This window comes from Globicephala melas, chromosome 7 (assembly GCF_963455315.2).
Source record: "Globicephala melas chromosome 7, mGloMel1.2, whole genome shotgun sequence".
Taxonomy (NCBI): Eukaryota; Metazoa; Chordata; class Mammalia; order Artiodactyla; family Delphinidae; genus Globicephala; species Globicephala melas.
In genome coordinates this window covers 54,576,080-54,591,258 of record NC_083320.1, presented here as the reverse complement: position 1 = coordinate 54,591,258, position 15,179 = coordinate 54,576,080, and the positions used below count along the sequence as shown (strand labels likewise).

The window sequence follows — 15,179 nt, the reverse complement described above, 5'->3', positions numbered from 1 at the left end:
TATATATGTACCACATCATTCAGAGTAATAATAGTAAAGATGATCCAAAATCTCAGAATGGAGAAAATACAAGAAACATTTAACAAGAACCTAGAAGAACTAAAGAACAAACAGTGATGAACAACACAATAACTGAAATTAAAAATACACTAGAAGGAATCAGTAGCAGAATAACTGAGGCAGAAGAACGGATAAGTGAGCTGGAAGATAGAATGGTGGAAATAACTGCCGCAGAGCAGAACAAAGAAAAAAGAATGAAAAGAGTTGAGGACAGGGGACTTCCCTGGTGGTCCAGTGGTTAAGAATCCACCTTCCAGTGCAGGGGACTAGGGTTCAGTCCCTGGTCAGGGAACTAAGATCCCACATGCCACGGGGCAGCTAAGCCTGTGCGCCACAACTGCTGAGCCCAGAGCCACAATGAAGGATCCCACATGCCGCAACAAAGTTCCCGTGTGCCTCAACTAGGACCCAACAGAGCTAAATAAATACATAAAATAAATATTTTTAAAAAGAAAAGAATTGAGGACAGTCTCAGAGACCTCTGAGACAACATTAAATGCACCAACATTCAAATGATAGGGGTCCCGTTGTCTGTTAAAGATCTGAACACACACTCCCTGTTTTTCTCTCTGTAGTATGCCTTTGCTTCTGACTCTCCCACAAAAGGCGCTGGCGCTGAGTATGTCGATGCTCAGTCCCTTGTATCATTTTTCCCTGTTAATTCAAGTGAACCTGGGAATGGAAAGAGCAGAGTCCCATTTAATGCTTAAATCGTCCTTGGACACTTCAGCTGTCAGATTAGGAATTCTCGCTTTCCCTGCCCAACTTTGTATTTGGCCCCAAAATATCTGTTCTTATTTCTTCTGCTTCCTCACAAGTTGGAGAAATAGGAGCAATTCCTAAATCTTTCACTTCAGTTATCCTCTTTCTAATAAATGACTTAAAAAAGCATTCAGGTAGGATTTTAAAAATTTATGATCAGACTTCTTGTTTTCAAGGTAACAGAAATAACCAAAAGCTTGAAAACCTAAAGAAATTAGAATAATTTGGCTCAGGTCAAAGTGTAATTTTCTTTATGAAAAAAGCAAACATTAATCTGATAGTTTTCCAGTGAGATACTAAAAAGAGACCTTAATAAGTAATAAAATCCAACTTTGTCTATTGAAACAATGAAATGTTATAACTAGAGGAAAAATGTTACATTTTCAGCCTATATCTAAATATTAACTCCATTGAATTATTCCTTTAACGTCTTTCAGATTTATCCCTTCATATAAAGTGCTTAATTTTTTCCAAATATAAAGTAATGTATATTTTTTACACTAAAAAATTAGAAAAAAAATTAAGAAAAAATTAAAAATCATCTATAATCCCACCACCTCTATACAGCTACTGTTAACATTTTGAAATATATTTTGATTATATGTTTAACATCATCATATTCTACATACTCCTTATAGCCTGATTTTTTAGTTGACAGAACATCATGGCTATTTTTTCCATACCAATAAACAGAAATTCATGTTGTCACTTTGATTCACTGCATGTTATATCCTTATAAGTCTGTACTATTCTCATATGTATTAGATTTTTTTTAAATTTTTATTTATTTATTTTTGGCTGCGTTGGGTCTTCGTTGCTGCATGCGGGCTTTCTCTATTTGCGGCGAGCGGGGGCTACTCTTCGTTGCGGTGCGTGGGCTTCTCACTGCGGTGACTTCTTTTGTTGCAGAGCATGGGCTCTAGGCGCACGGGCTTCAGTAGTTGTGGCACGCAGGCTCACTAGTTGTGGCTCACGGGCTCTAGAGTGCAGGCTCAGTAGTTGTGGCGCACGGGCTTAGTTGCTCCGTGGCCTGTGGGATCTTCTGGACCAGGGCTGGAACCCTTGTCCCCTGCCTTGGCAGGCAGATTCTTAACCACTGCGCCACCAGGGAAGCCCTAGATTTTTTTTTTACTATAATAAAATAATGCTTTAGTAAGCACGTCTGTTCCTATATCTTTCCATACCAGTCTGATCATTTCCTTAGGGTAAAGACTTAGCTGTGGGATTGCTGGGTCATTGCGGCAGGTACTTTTTTCCCCAAAGACTTTTTAATACAATTGCAAAATTCCTCTTTAGAAAGACTGTACCCAGTTTATAGTCCCTTTCCCCCAACGCTGATCTATTCTTGAATGTAATGGGTTTTTAAAAAATCATTATTATTTTGGTTTTCACTTCTTTGAAAATCTTTGTGGTTGAAGTTGAACATCTTTTCAAATGTTCTGCACAAGTTGCCTGTTCATGTGCTTTGCCTCTTTTCCTGTTGGAATGTCATCTCACTGATCTGTGAATGCTCTTTATAGTCTTTGAAAGACGTCTACTGCTTATTATATGTGATGTATTGTTTTCTTCTCTGTGCATTTAAGAATTGTCATATTATTATAATTATAATAATTATAATATATAATTATCCTATAAGGATTATAAGAAACTCTAGAGACTGAATGGTATTAAGGCTCTGGGCTTTTTGATGTCGACCTTTCTCTTTGTCTCCTGCCATTGGAGAGAAGAGCAAATATTTCTATGTAAGGCTAATTGTCGAAGTAGTAGGTGTGCCACCATTCTCTTAGTTATAAAAATGTTGAGACATAATCCATGTTGTTTTTTTTTTAATGTATGTGTTCTCTGACTCTTTCTCTAAGACTGAAACCAGCGTTGCAGCAGAAATTCACCAGCAAGTCCATAAGGGGAGAAAACAAAATCCTTATCCTCGCATTTTTCTTACAGTTGTTGCTACCTTTGGTCCCCTCAGGAACTTGCGGTTTTTAATATAGCTCACTGTTCTTACTGTGATCTGTGTGATCTCATCCCCATGTCCATCAACATGAGAAATGGGTCCTCTAACCCTAGGCTGTATTTCCATGTATTTTCAGAGTATCCACATACTGGAGAGGACTTCTTCCTCTAGCACTGAACCTTCTGTAAGTCGGCAACTGCTGGAACCGGTCCCCCTCTCCAAGGTCAGTGACAGAATGTGTTGCTTTCTCGCATGGTAGGATGCCTGGCCTGTGGCCAGTTGAACAATACCTCTTACACCTGACTCCCCTAAGGTAGCTGTGACACCCAGTGTAGAGCTGCTCTTTCACTTCTTTCCATCTCCAGTATGTAGGGTTTCTTTGCCCTGCGTAAGGAGGAAAGAGATGAAAGTGTATTTGCTGGGATGTGCAGGGTTACATAGAAACGTCCAGAATTCTCTTTATTTTAAGGGAAAAGGGCAAGAGAAACTCTTTGTCATTCCCTGTTGGTAAGATGAGCTAATATTTCTATATCGAGGTTATAGAAAAAAATCACTGGGTCCAGCAGTAACAACACAACAACAGGTACAATTGTTGCCCATGCACTGCACACCAGGTGCTATACTAAGTGCTTAGATACATGATCCCATTTACTATAATCCTTATGAGCAGTTCCATGCAGTGTAGGTTTTTATTACATTTTACAAGTATGGAAACCGAGAGTTAGTAACTTGCCCAAAGTCAAAAAAGCTGCTAAGTAGCAGAGCAGGAATTCAAACTCAGACTTGTTTAAGCTCTACCCCACCTGCAGAGTAAAACAGTCCCTAGCCAGAGGGGCTGTTGTACATTCAGAGTTCCAGTCCCCTTCTCACATCTGGCCTTCCTAGCAGTGAGCTCTGAGGAGAACCCTGCGGACTACTAATGAAGACCTTTTCTGTTTCATGGAAGCCAGTGTCCCCTCCCCTTCAACTTTCTCTTCCTCGGACTAGGAGAATATCTAAACTCATTTCTGTCTAAAATGCAAAAATCACAAAGAAAAGTCAAGGAGACACCATCCTACTCACCCCCACCCCTTGCTCGATTCCCTGAGATTTTCGGTGGGTTGGCTCTCCTACTGAGAAACTCAGAAAATAGAACGCATGGGGATTTTGAATCCAAATATAAAAACAGCACTTTAATCTCCCGGAAAGATTAACTTCTAAGTATGTATAAGTGATCCATCCACATTGCTTTTCCTATATTAAACAGAATCCTTTAGGAAAAGAACGCTCTACCACACTACTATATTGTAGAATACAGACATTTGTACCTCTTTACACTTTGAAGGCATTACAAACTATAAAGTTTATTCCATCAGACAGGAGTAGACTGCTAAACTAAAAAAGGGGGAGTTATTAAACTATTTTTAAAAAACTTAGAAATGAAAAATGATCTTATTTCTATTTGAATGGCAAACAGAGAATGTCTACTTGGTAAATGTGACGACTAATCTCTTTGAAACCTCAGTCCTCTCTTATACACAGCTAAAGGACAGAGAGAATAAATATTGATTTAGGGGTGATGGAGAAGGCAGCTAACATTGACTGAGCACCCACTTTGAGCCAGGCACTGGATTAGTACATACATCCTCTCAGTCAGTCCCCAACTCGATGAAGTGAGTACCGATACCATTCTCATTTTGTTGATAAGGAAACTGAGACCTGGGGTATGTCTAAGTAAGTTGTCCAGAGCCAGATAGCTGTGAAGTATGTGACATTTAGAGCAGTGGAAACAGAGAAAGGAAGACTTGTAGAATGAGACACAGAAATGGAAAGGAGAGGTGCTGGTATTAAAACAACAGGTAGGGAGCGACACATACACATGACTTGCTCTGGCCACTCCTGGCCCACCAGCTACATCTCCAGCTTCTTGGGCATTTCACTTCATACTCCAGCTGCAGCCACCTGCATGCAGTTCCCTCCGGCCATGCCTCTCTCTCTTCCACTGTTGGGCATCTGTTTCTTCCACCAGGCCTGCAGGAATGCTGTCCTGCTCCCTTCCCCTTTCTTCACTGAAATAAACTCCAACTTCTTTTAAATTAGGCCCACAGAAACCCTTTCTCAAGTGCTGGTCATTGACTCCCTCAGCCCCAGGCTGTCTTATGTAGCCCGTCTCTGTACCTACCACACTCATTACTTTATTTCACATTCTTCCTTTATGTCAGATTCCCTAGGACAACCTGAGACTGAGCTTAAGGTGCCTGTGATTTATGGAGGAAGAACCCTTAGGAGGAAATGGGTGAGCGAAGAGGTTAGGACAGGTGTCGATGCTAAGCAATAGGGGGTTCCAGCTGGAGTCCACCCTCAGCCTGATCCCATGGTGAGCTCTGGAGCATAAGTTTACCTCACAGAGTTGGACTCACCCTGAGGCAAGAAGGACTTTTCATTCCCTCAGATGTTTGTACCCTTGTGTCCTTCAGTCCTTGAGAGCCGTGGGGGAGGGTCATGCTACAGCATAATTTCCCAGGTGAAGGCCCCAGCTTGGCCAAACAGCAATTCCTGGTAGAAGAAGGAAGCTGTTAGCCTTAGCAGTTCACAGTGCTCACAGCAGCTGGGACATGGGTCCACTGGCCTGATAACAGGGATCTGGGTAGGGCACCAACAGTATCCACTTCCCATTACTCCTCCATGCAGCTGCCCGCTTGGACCTTGCTGTACAACTAATACTCTTGTGTTTTTCTGTTAATAGATAACACATCTCTTGGGACCTGATGAAATCAGAGAATCCCATCCAATCCAGACACCATAGCATCTCACCATCTCTCAGCCCCTTTGAGAGAAGATGGGCTTCCTGGGCACTGGTTGGTGGTGGAAGAACATTGTTTGAAGTACACATACTCCTGTCTCAGGATTTTTCCAGTTTCTTTGTTTGGTCCTTTCACCTCCTAAAGCATTCCATATATCCCCTGCCCACTCACACATGCACAGAGAATATACCCTTGAGAAAGGAAGTATCTCTGGCTTTTTCAAATGAGCAGACTGGGGCTATAATTAGGTTACTTTCTGTTTTTAGGTATTGTTATTACATCAAAGGTCTTTTTAAAGCCTCTGTAAGAACAAAAATGTTTGTATAATCTGATTCAAGTACTGATGTGATCACATTAGGGCTTTTGACTCTGTTTCTAAGTAAACCTATGAAAGTTGGTGGCTTTTAAGCAGAAAATTAATATCAATTGAAATTATGAAAAAATTATTCAATATTCAGAAAGTAATTTTAGCTTTCTCAAGATAGACCTGGTCTACTAAGTATAGAGATGGATTGTACTAAGTCCTGGGATGGGATATTTCATTTCTTACACACCTTATCTGTAACATTATCATCAGTATTTATTTATTTATTTATTATTTTTGGCTGCATTGGGTCTTTGTTGCTGTGCGCGGGCTTCCTCTAGTTGCAGCGAGCAGGGGCTCCTCCTCATTGCGGTGCACAGGCTTATTGCAGTGGCTTCTATTGTTGCAGAGCACAGGCTCTAGGTGCGGGCTTCAGTAGTTGTGGCACGCGGGCTCAGTAGTTGTGGCGCATGGGCTTAGTTGCTCTGCAGCATGTGGGATCTTCCTGGACCAGGGCTCGAACCCATGTCTCCTGCACTGGGAGGTGGATTCTTAAGCATTGTGCCACCAGGGAAGTCCCCAGTATTTATAATTGAAGTAGAGAGAGTTGTTTGTTCTGGCTTTATCTTTTGCCTTTTTGTCTGTTTGACAGTTTGCTTAACTCTAAGAACTATGTTAGGATTCTTCCTAATTTCTTTTGCTGGGTTTAGTAATTCTGCATCAGAGCTGCTGCATTTATGTTTAAAAAACACATTTTAACTTCTTGCTTTTCCTATCTTACTTATCTATACCCCCCCCCCATTTTTTTTCCCTCTGTGGTTAAATTCCCAAAGAAGAAAAAAACTGCTGTGATAGAGATCAGTAGTCATAGCTCCACAGGGACAAGCTACTACTACCTTCTGATTTTAATTAGAAAAAAATTCAAAAAGCATTTGTACTTATTATTAAATGTTTCCATTTTCATTAGTACACACACACAATAAATACACATACACACACACAATAAATCAAAGATGAACACTAGCCTTCAGATAAGATAAGATCTAGCCAAAAATAAAAATGCTATTCTTCTGGAGATGGTATCTATGGATGGGGCTACTAAAAATAGAAATATCATTAAATACAGCTGATATCTCTCTAAGAACAGAGAGAGCACTAATGAATATATGTACACATGTATAGAGAGTTATTCTTTTAATTTCTTGATTATACCAAGGCTTTCTAAAAGAAATCTATAGAAATCCATCACTTTTATGAATAAAAATCCATCATTTTTATCTACTTTGCTGATGAGAGTAGAAAGCCAAAGATACTGGACTTTTTATGAGAACCTACTATTTTCTTCTATTATTCTAACATTATTTATAAGCAATGCTCACCTGAATTCAATTGCAATTCATTATTAAAAACTGAAAATTCCAAAACGCTCTGCTTTGTACTCCTGATGATAATCCCTTTTATTGTCCAAAAAACATGGTTTAGAGCCTTAAACTGTCTCATCAGAAATATATATATATATTTTTTTTTTTTTTTTTTTAGGTAAGAAGTGGATTTATTTAGAGAGATACACATTCCATAGAGAAATGTACATTTTAAAATTACTGTATCTAATTAACAGTTCACACCAATTACAGTTTCTGACAGTATTCAAGTAGAAAATCAGTTTGGGGGTTGTTTTCTTATGTTAAGGGGAAATTTACAGCTCCTTCAAAGGGTTCTTAATGTTGCCAAATGAACACTGGTAGGTGCGTTTCTGTAAGGGCTGTAGTTCCTTCACTAGGCACCCCTCAGGGATGACCAAGCAGATGGAGAAATAGCACTGATCTCACATTAGTTCTCAGGGCAGTGGTGGTTGTAGGGTTGGGCTTAGATGGGGTAGAAGCACGACGCTGGCTTTAGAGGGCTCTTCAGAAGCCAGGAGTATCTCCTAGGCTTCATGATGTTTCGCATGAAGCAATGTTCAGCCACATCTCCTGGAAACAATTTTTGGTGAAAATCCCCCTCTATTTACACATATTTGGGCTTAGATTTGACTCGGCCATAGGGCAGGCAGCTTCTGAGATGAAAGGAGAAGACAGGGGAAAGAGGCGTGGATGGCAAATGCACAGCCCTCTCCCCCCCTGCTCCTGTGGCCGACATCGGTAACCGATTACGGCCCCTTCGCCCCTGGGTCCTGTCAGAGCGTCACAGTCCTGCAGCAGGTTCTGGGCAGCCACCACCCAGACATTGGGCCAGCAAGTCCAGCGGCCCTGAAATGGAACCCACTGCCATTCCCGTTGAAGTCTTTGTGCTGTGGTCTAAAGATGATTTCTGATAGAACATGTCAGAAGGCAGCTTCCTGAGGCAGTTTGGGTTGGGGCGTTCTGCAGAGGGGCCTGCCCTGATCCGTAGAGCTGCATCCGTCTTTCCAGAGCTGAGGCAGCCGAGCAGGTTATGCTGAGGGAGTTTGCTTCCTTGCACTGTGGGCAGGATTGCAGCGGTCGTGCATGGGATGTGACCTCGTTGTTTCTGCCTCTACTTTGCTGGATTGTGCCCCAAGCCTGAGATCTAGAATAGGAGTGTTTGCCAGATCAGTGGTTACGTTAGAGCTGCGTGAGCCCTTAGAAATCACCTGGTCCAGGGATTTTAAAACCCAGGATGTCGCTAAGGGGCTGGTATCTAACATGGAAGCAGACCCAAGGGGGACTGTGGTAAACTGAAGACGGGCAGCCGTCCTTCAGGGCAGGCCCAGCGTTGCCAGATCTTAGGCTTTCACAAAACACTAGAAATTTGGATTTTTAAAGCCTGCAATCCTCTGATGTTTAAAATGTTGACAATTCATTTTTAAAACTTTTTTTAACACCATAGACGAACAAAACACGTCTCATGGAAGAGGAAACCATGATTTAGTCTGTTTTTAACAGAGGAGGGTGATATGGACTCTAGAATCCCAGATTTCTGGCTCTTTCATGGGCTCCTAAGGGTATGTGTATCTCACGATGTATGTCTTCCAAGCACGGACTTCTTGGTGGGTGTTTGGCAAGCGGGGCATTTTATGCTCACTCTGAAATGCACGCAGCCTCACTGAGAGGAAACAGATGCCCACAGCGCTGCTCTTCAGCATGAGAAGTCATGAGCCACTTAAGCTGCTGCAGCCTTTTCATTTCTACAGAAAACCAGGCCCACACACGCATTGAACATGTTTCACCAAAATGATCTTATTTTAAAACTTTAAAGTGCCTCTGTGCCCAGAGATGAACTGTCTGGAAAAATGCATTTTAAACCTTGTGAATGCAGGCAATCAGAAGTCCATTCTACCCCAGACTCCGCCTCCATCCAGCTCATCTCTGATGGACCCTCATACCTCCAGGGGTACCCGGAAACTCGTTCTCACTTCAATTATAAGTGCATAGCTGGGTCTGAGGCTAGAATTTGCTCCAGAATGTTGTTCAGACTTCTGGTGGGTTGAGTATCGCTTTAAAAGCAATTTCTACTTAAGAATCTGCTTTAAGTGTGTCATCAAACACTGAGAAACATGTGATTTGTTTTTCTTCTTTTCTCTCAGGAAGCTGACAGCTGGGAGATTATAGAAGGGCTGAAAATAGGCCAAACCAATGTCCAGAGACCAGACAAACATGAAGGCTTTATGCTAAAGAAGAGAAAATGGCCTTTAAAGGGCTGGCACAAGGTAACATTTTCATCATATTATCTTCAGATCATCTTCGTAAATAGAGGCTCTTATTTGGTGTCATTAGGTGGGAAACCAAGAGTACAGTTGTATGTGTAAAGCTAGTCTTCAAGGCCTTGTTTTAACTGTACAGGCTGCAACCTATCATACCTATTTAAGTCTGAGATCTGTAACGTCTGTATGCAGGGAAAAAATATTTTACACGATATTTAAAATCCAGTTTGGACATATTTTTGTTTACTCTGCTTTTTTTTTTAACTTAAATTAGTATAAATATGTTCTTATTAAATACTCTTCTAAATATGAGATTTTATAAAATGCAGGCATGGCTTCCATTGGATGGATTTATACTAATTCCATTATTGAACCAGTTCCCTATTGCTGAATATGTAGCATATGTCTAATTTTTTATTGTATGAAGTTGTGATGAACATTCTTATACATGAATTTCCATTTAAGTCCTCGGGGTAGATTCCTAGAATTATTGTTACCAGTGCAAACTAAAGATGGAATGTCACTGATCTTGGAAGTTTGTTTACTGCCCTTTAACGTACATGGTTTATTCCTCTCTACCCAACTCCACATTCTTTTTCCATCTTCCAGTTTTAATTATGGAGAAAATATTTTACACTGTATTGTTGCAGTTACGTGAGTAGCAGGAATTCTGGATGCTTAGGAGAAGAAAGTTGTCCTCTATTTTCAATATAAGCCTTTTGGTAGACCACCAGTATCTTGTCTGAAATCACTGAAAAAACAGGTTCATTACCTGCCACATCTGCTGATGGATTTCATCTCAAGGCAGATAGATTTGTGGGCACAAATGGCAGGCTGGTGGCTGCCCACTGACCCAAAAGGGGAAGGTATGGATTATAACATCCTTGAGGAAATATATTTTTTGCAATTTAAGAGAAGGATTTAAAAATTAACAGTTGGGAAATGTTGCCCCAATCCCCTATCTCTGAGGGTGGAATAAAAACCGGTCAAAGAGTCTTCTTCCCTCTCACTTGTCAGAAACCTTGGCAGTCGCCCCTGCACCCATAATGTTATACCAGTGCCAGGAATCTCTCCCCACCCTTGTTCTTTCTTGGATTTTGGCCAACTGGCCACACTCCTTCCTGGAATCACCTTTGCCTTTCATCCTGACCTTACCACTTTGCAATTCCTCAAATCAGTGGCCTTGCTAATCTCTTTCCCTGTGACCATCCTATAGGTTATCCCTGCTAGAATTCTTTGATAGATAGGAATGGACAAACAGAAGAAAGGGGTCAAAGAAACACATTTTATATAAATGGCTAACTTTAATTAAACACTCTCAGTCCATGTTTCAGCAAAACTGGCTGTGGTTCAACAGCAACTCTTTCTGGACCTTCCCTTAGACATTTTGCTACATAAGCAATAGGAGGTTCTCCCTTGCATTGCCTTTTCTCTTGGTCTCTAATACCATCAGATATTTATTCAAGCATCAGCCCATTTGATTGCCCAAGTCATAGGCAGTCAAGTGTTTTTCAGCTATAGAGATTCCTTCTTCCAGTGCTTACTTCTCCCCCCGCCCCCCGCAACCCCAGAACCTATAACAAAGGGGTTACAGTGACCTTCTGTGAGTTCTGTGTAGGGTGTCTCCAGGCCTGACTGCCTGTCACCTCAGCAGCTAAGAGTTCCTGAGTCACATAAAAACTTCCCGGCAGAGTAATTTACCAGCCACAGAAAGACTCCCTGCATCTGTAGAGACTAGAGGAGGACACTGGACCCATTGTTTGATTGGGTCCTTGAATGCAGTTTTTTCTCTAGTCAATTGTCCATGGAAAGGAAGTCAACAGCAGAGAGTTCCTGAGGTTTGTGGAGCAAAAATGGCTAGATTCATTTGGACTGGACCATGAGTGTCTTGAAAGAGACAAAAACTGCCCCAAATATATATATTTTCCCCTTAATATAGTTCAGAAATAATTTTTAATCTCTTTTACTAAGAGTGAACTGCAAGTATTTTGCTAAGTGGAGATGCAAGCATATTGATAAGGCTACTTTTTAAACTTTGCAGATAATTCATTATTCATAGCTCCAGTCCACTGGATTCCTCCCTTCCCCCCCAACCCCTGACACCCTCATTAAGAAAAACCGTGGTGATGGGGGAGTTCCCTGGTGGTCTAGTGGTTAGGATTCAGGGCTTTCACTGCTGTGGCCTGGGTTCAATCCCTGGTCAGGAAACAGATTCCACAAGCTGTGCGGTACAGCCAAGAAAGAAAAGAAAGAAAGAAAAACAGAAAAGAAAAGAAAAACTGTGGTGAGAGATTTCATCCCCATTGGATTATGTATAAAATGACCCTACTAGGTAAATAGTATGGAACTCGAGCTAAGATTTCCTTACCATTTCATGTGACTGACCGTGGCCAGGTGCGCTGAATTCAAATACATGAAAATGATCAAACATACTGATTACAAAATACCAAGCAATGTTAGACCCACACTTGTGAATGTTTTATATAATTCAAAATACTGACAATAACTGGGGATTGTTTGGTTCTTGCAGCGTTTTTTTGTCCTGGATAATGGAATGTTAAAGTATTCAAAGGCACCACTTGATGTAAGTAGACACAAAGATTGGTTTAGAATTCTGCTTGAAGTGAGTAACCACCACAGTGTACAAGTGTTGTGCCATAGTTACCAGCTCTGTGCATTGCTGTGCCTGTAAGATTTAACAAATGTTGCGTGGAAGGTGTGTTTTACGCTTATGCTCAAGCTAGCATAAAATCTCAAACTGGTGCATGAAGATTTGACTTAACTATTGTGATGTGTGTTGTTAAAAACAGAAGCTTAAACCTAAAAGTCACCAACTAATAAAAATCACCCTTTCTGTCTTAGAGAGAAAACCCAAGTAGGCTTTTTTCCTGCATCTCTCAATAAACTATGCTATATGTGCTTTTTTTGAGGTTTAAAGCAACATTTGTTCTTACTGAAGTCTTTTTAAGACCTATCTTATGAACTTCATTTCTGTTTCATACATTCTTTTATCTTGGCCATCCCAACTCTAAAATTATTTGAAATTATTTTTCTTTAATATAAAAAGTCATTGTTTGCATGCAAAACTGGGAAATGCTCTCCTTCTTATCATTGTATATAGGGTAAGTAACAGAGGGCTCAGATTTCAGTTCTGTCCCCAGCTCCTTCATTGAATCAGCTGTGTGTCCTTGACCAGATGAGGGCAGCCAGAAGGAAGAGCTGGCTGCTCCGTGCACTCTGTACTAGCTGCCCAGTTTTGCCCCAGCAGCAGTCTTCTAGCTGATTACTTGGGGGTCTTCTGGGTTGTAGGTCAGAGATTGACCATAGTTATTTTAGGAACCAGTAAAGGTATCTTTTTTAGGATATAAACTGTGCAATCTAGAATTATGAAGTTATGCCAAAAACAGGAATGAGATGAGTAGTCTTACTTATTGAAATTGGTATGAAGTCACTGCAACTTCAGCTGTCCTCAGATTCAGGACCTTAACTTCAGAACCTTAGCCATTTCCTCTTTGTAGAGGTGGTGTGATGTTCCATCTCCTATAGATAAGTTAAAGATTACATTAAGCTCACTTCCGTACAAAAGCATGTCAAATCACATGTCCTTCCAGCCTTTTTACCAGTCTTTTGATTTCAGATTCAAAAAGGGAAAGTCCACGGAAGCATCGATGTCGGACTCTCTGTCATGTCAATTAAAAAGAAAGCTCGGAGAATAGACCTTGACACAGAAGAACACATCTATCATTTGAAGGTAAAATTGCCTTTCAACAGTTTCTCTGCCAATATCTGGGGAAATCACTTGCCTATATCAGTGGTAAACAGGAGATTGGTTTCACCATTACCTACTCCTCTTGTTTATTGTTTTAGGTGAAATCCCAGGACTGGTTTGATGCATGGGTCTCCAAACTGCGCCATCATCGATTGTATCGGCAGAATGAAATTGTGAGATCACCACGAGATGCTAGTTTTCACATATTTCCTTCAACCTCCACAGCTGAATCCTCACCAGCTGCTAATGTTTCTGTTGGGGATGGAAAGGTATGACATTGTTATATGAAAGTCAGCCCAGAAATTGCTTGGAAAATTATGCAGACATGTTAACTGTGTCTCATTTTACAAACCAGAAAGAGAAGGTGTGCTTTGTAAACTAACCCTCAGAAGACAATAGTGATATTTACCATCAAAGTTAATTACAAGTATAGATTAGGTGGAAATGTGGACCAAGAGAATTAAGTTTTCCTTTCTATGAATGGAGTACATCTAAATTATATGTGGCTTTGTGGGAATATTAAGAAGTAGAGTGAACATTTGGTTAATCAGCACCTAGAAATTGATGTCTTCCTGGGTGGTAATAGGAAGACCACAAAGCTTTTAAAGCGAAGCTTGTTTTTTTGCCTTGAGCTGTAATATATACATGACCGTGAGAGAGACCAGTGAATTTCCCCATGAGGTTAATGCAAGTGGGCTAGAGATTGTGACAGTAATATAATATATTTGAATATAATATATTTGAATGACTAGGCACTGTGTTTAAGCATTGGACGTTCATTCATCTCTAGTCTTAAATATACCCAAAGCTCAGAGACAGTAAAGAATTTTTCCAGAAGTTAAATAGACATTAAACAGCTAAGCCAAGGTCAGAATCTTCATCTTTGTTTCCAAAATCAGTGCCTTTTTCATTATACCAGGTACCAGATTAAGGGAGGCTGAAGCTATTCTTTCGGCCGTATTAAGAGTTCTTTTTCTGTGTTGCTGAAAAGCTAGAGGTGTTGCCTGTTAAAAACCAAGGTTAAGACAATAGACAGGGAGACAGCTATTTCTGCCTTTGCCTCAATAATTAAGTTTTCTGAACCATAGCCACATTGCACCGCCCAGGGGTCTTCCGGTTTCTCACTTGGCACCTGAGATTGAGAACAGAGACATCTGTGAATAACTAGCTGCCACAAGGAGTGGAGTTCAAATGTGTTTCAGCGAAGATTCTGCTTTTCTCTGTTTTCCTACATAGGGATATATGGAATAACATATCCAAGTTTCCTCTGCAAAGCATTGAAAAACCTCATGGAGCAACTGCAAGACTCATCAAATCAGATTAAATGAAACACAGCTGTATTTAGTTTTTGCTATTTTGATGGAAATTACTTACCTAATTTTTGTTAAATCCCGTAAATTGTATTTCACAAGGCTCTCAAACCTTATTTCATTATGGAATATCTCTCTCCTAGGAACAGGGTATTGGGTTAACCCTAGTACTAACTGCTTCTGAAATCAAAGGAAATGAACCAGCAGGTCGGGGTTATTAGGAAGTAGGGCACTTAGTGAATGACCCAACACAAGATGTGCAAGATAGTCCCCAAGTTTCTCTGGGCCTCCTGTGTTCTCATCACAGAATAGAAGGAATCCCAGAGTTAGTCCAAATTAAACAAGAAATGTATCCCCGATGGATATTTAAAAAATATAAATGTTTGATCCTTTGGTTCTTCCAGCTTCTGCCTGTGTCTTCGGCACAGAGTGTTGATAAAAGACATATTATTTTCATCCCTTGTGTTATTTGTTAAATAACTTGGGTGACATCCGAGAATGGAGAACTGAAACCAGATCCTCCCCCCTGTTTGCCTTGGAATAAGAAAGCTCTTCAACTCTGGTTTTCATAGATCT

At 40.6% G+C, this 15,179-nt stretch overlaps 1 protein-coding gene across 12 annotated transcripts in view; it reads left to right on the top strand.

Moving 5' to 3' along the window:
- The window catches only part of OSBPL6 (oxysterol binding protein like 6), a 208,023-nt gene that overhangs the window by 136,917 nt on the left and 55,927 nt on the right, over positions 1 to 15,179 (top strand). For 10 of the 12 annotated variants that reach the window (XM_070045948.1, XM_060302209.2, XM_060302208.2 and 7 more), the window contains 5 exons: positions 2,913 to 2,999; positions 9,408 to 9,530; positions 12,055 to 12,108; positions 13,162 to 13,275; positions 13,392 to 13,562. In XM_070045948.1, coding sequence (XP_069902049.1) covers positions 2,913 to 2,999; positions 9,408 to 9,530; positions 12,055 to 12,108; positions 13,162 to 13,275; positions 13,392 to 13,562 — 549 coding nt within the window. Of the gene's footprint in view, positions 1 to 2,912; positions 3,000 to 5,530; positions 5,641 to 9,269; positions 9,303 to 9,407; positions 9,531 to 12,054; positions 12,109 to 13,161; positions 13,276 to 13,391; positions 13,563 to 15,179 lie in introns of those variants that run through there. The other 2 variants (XM_060302218.2, XM_060302215.2) reach the window with 2 other exon arrangements.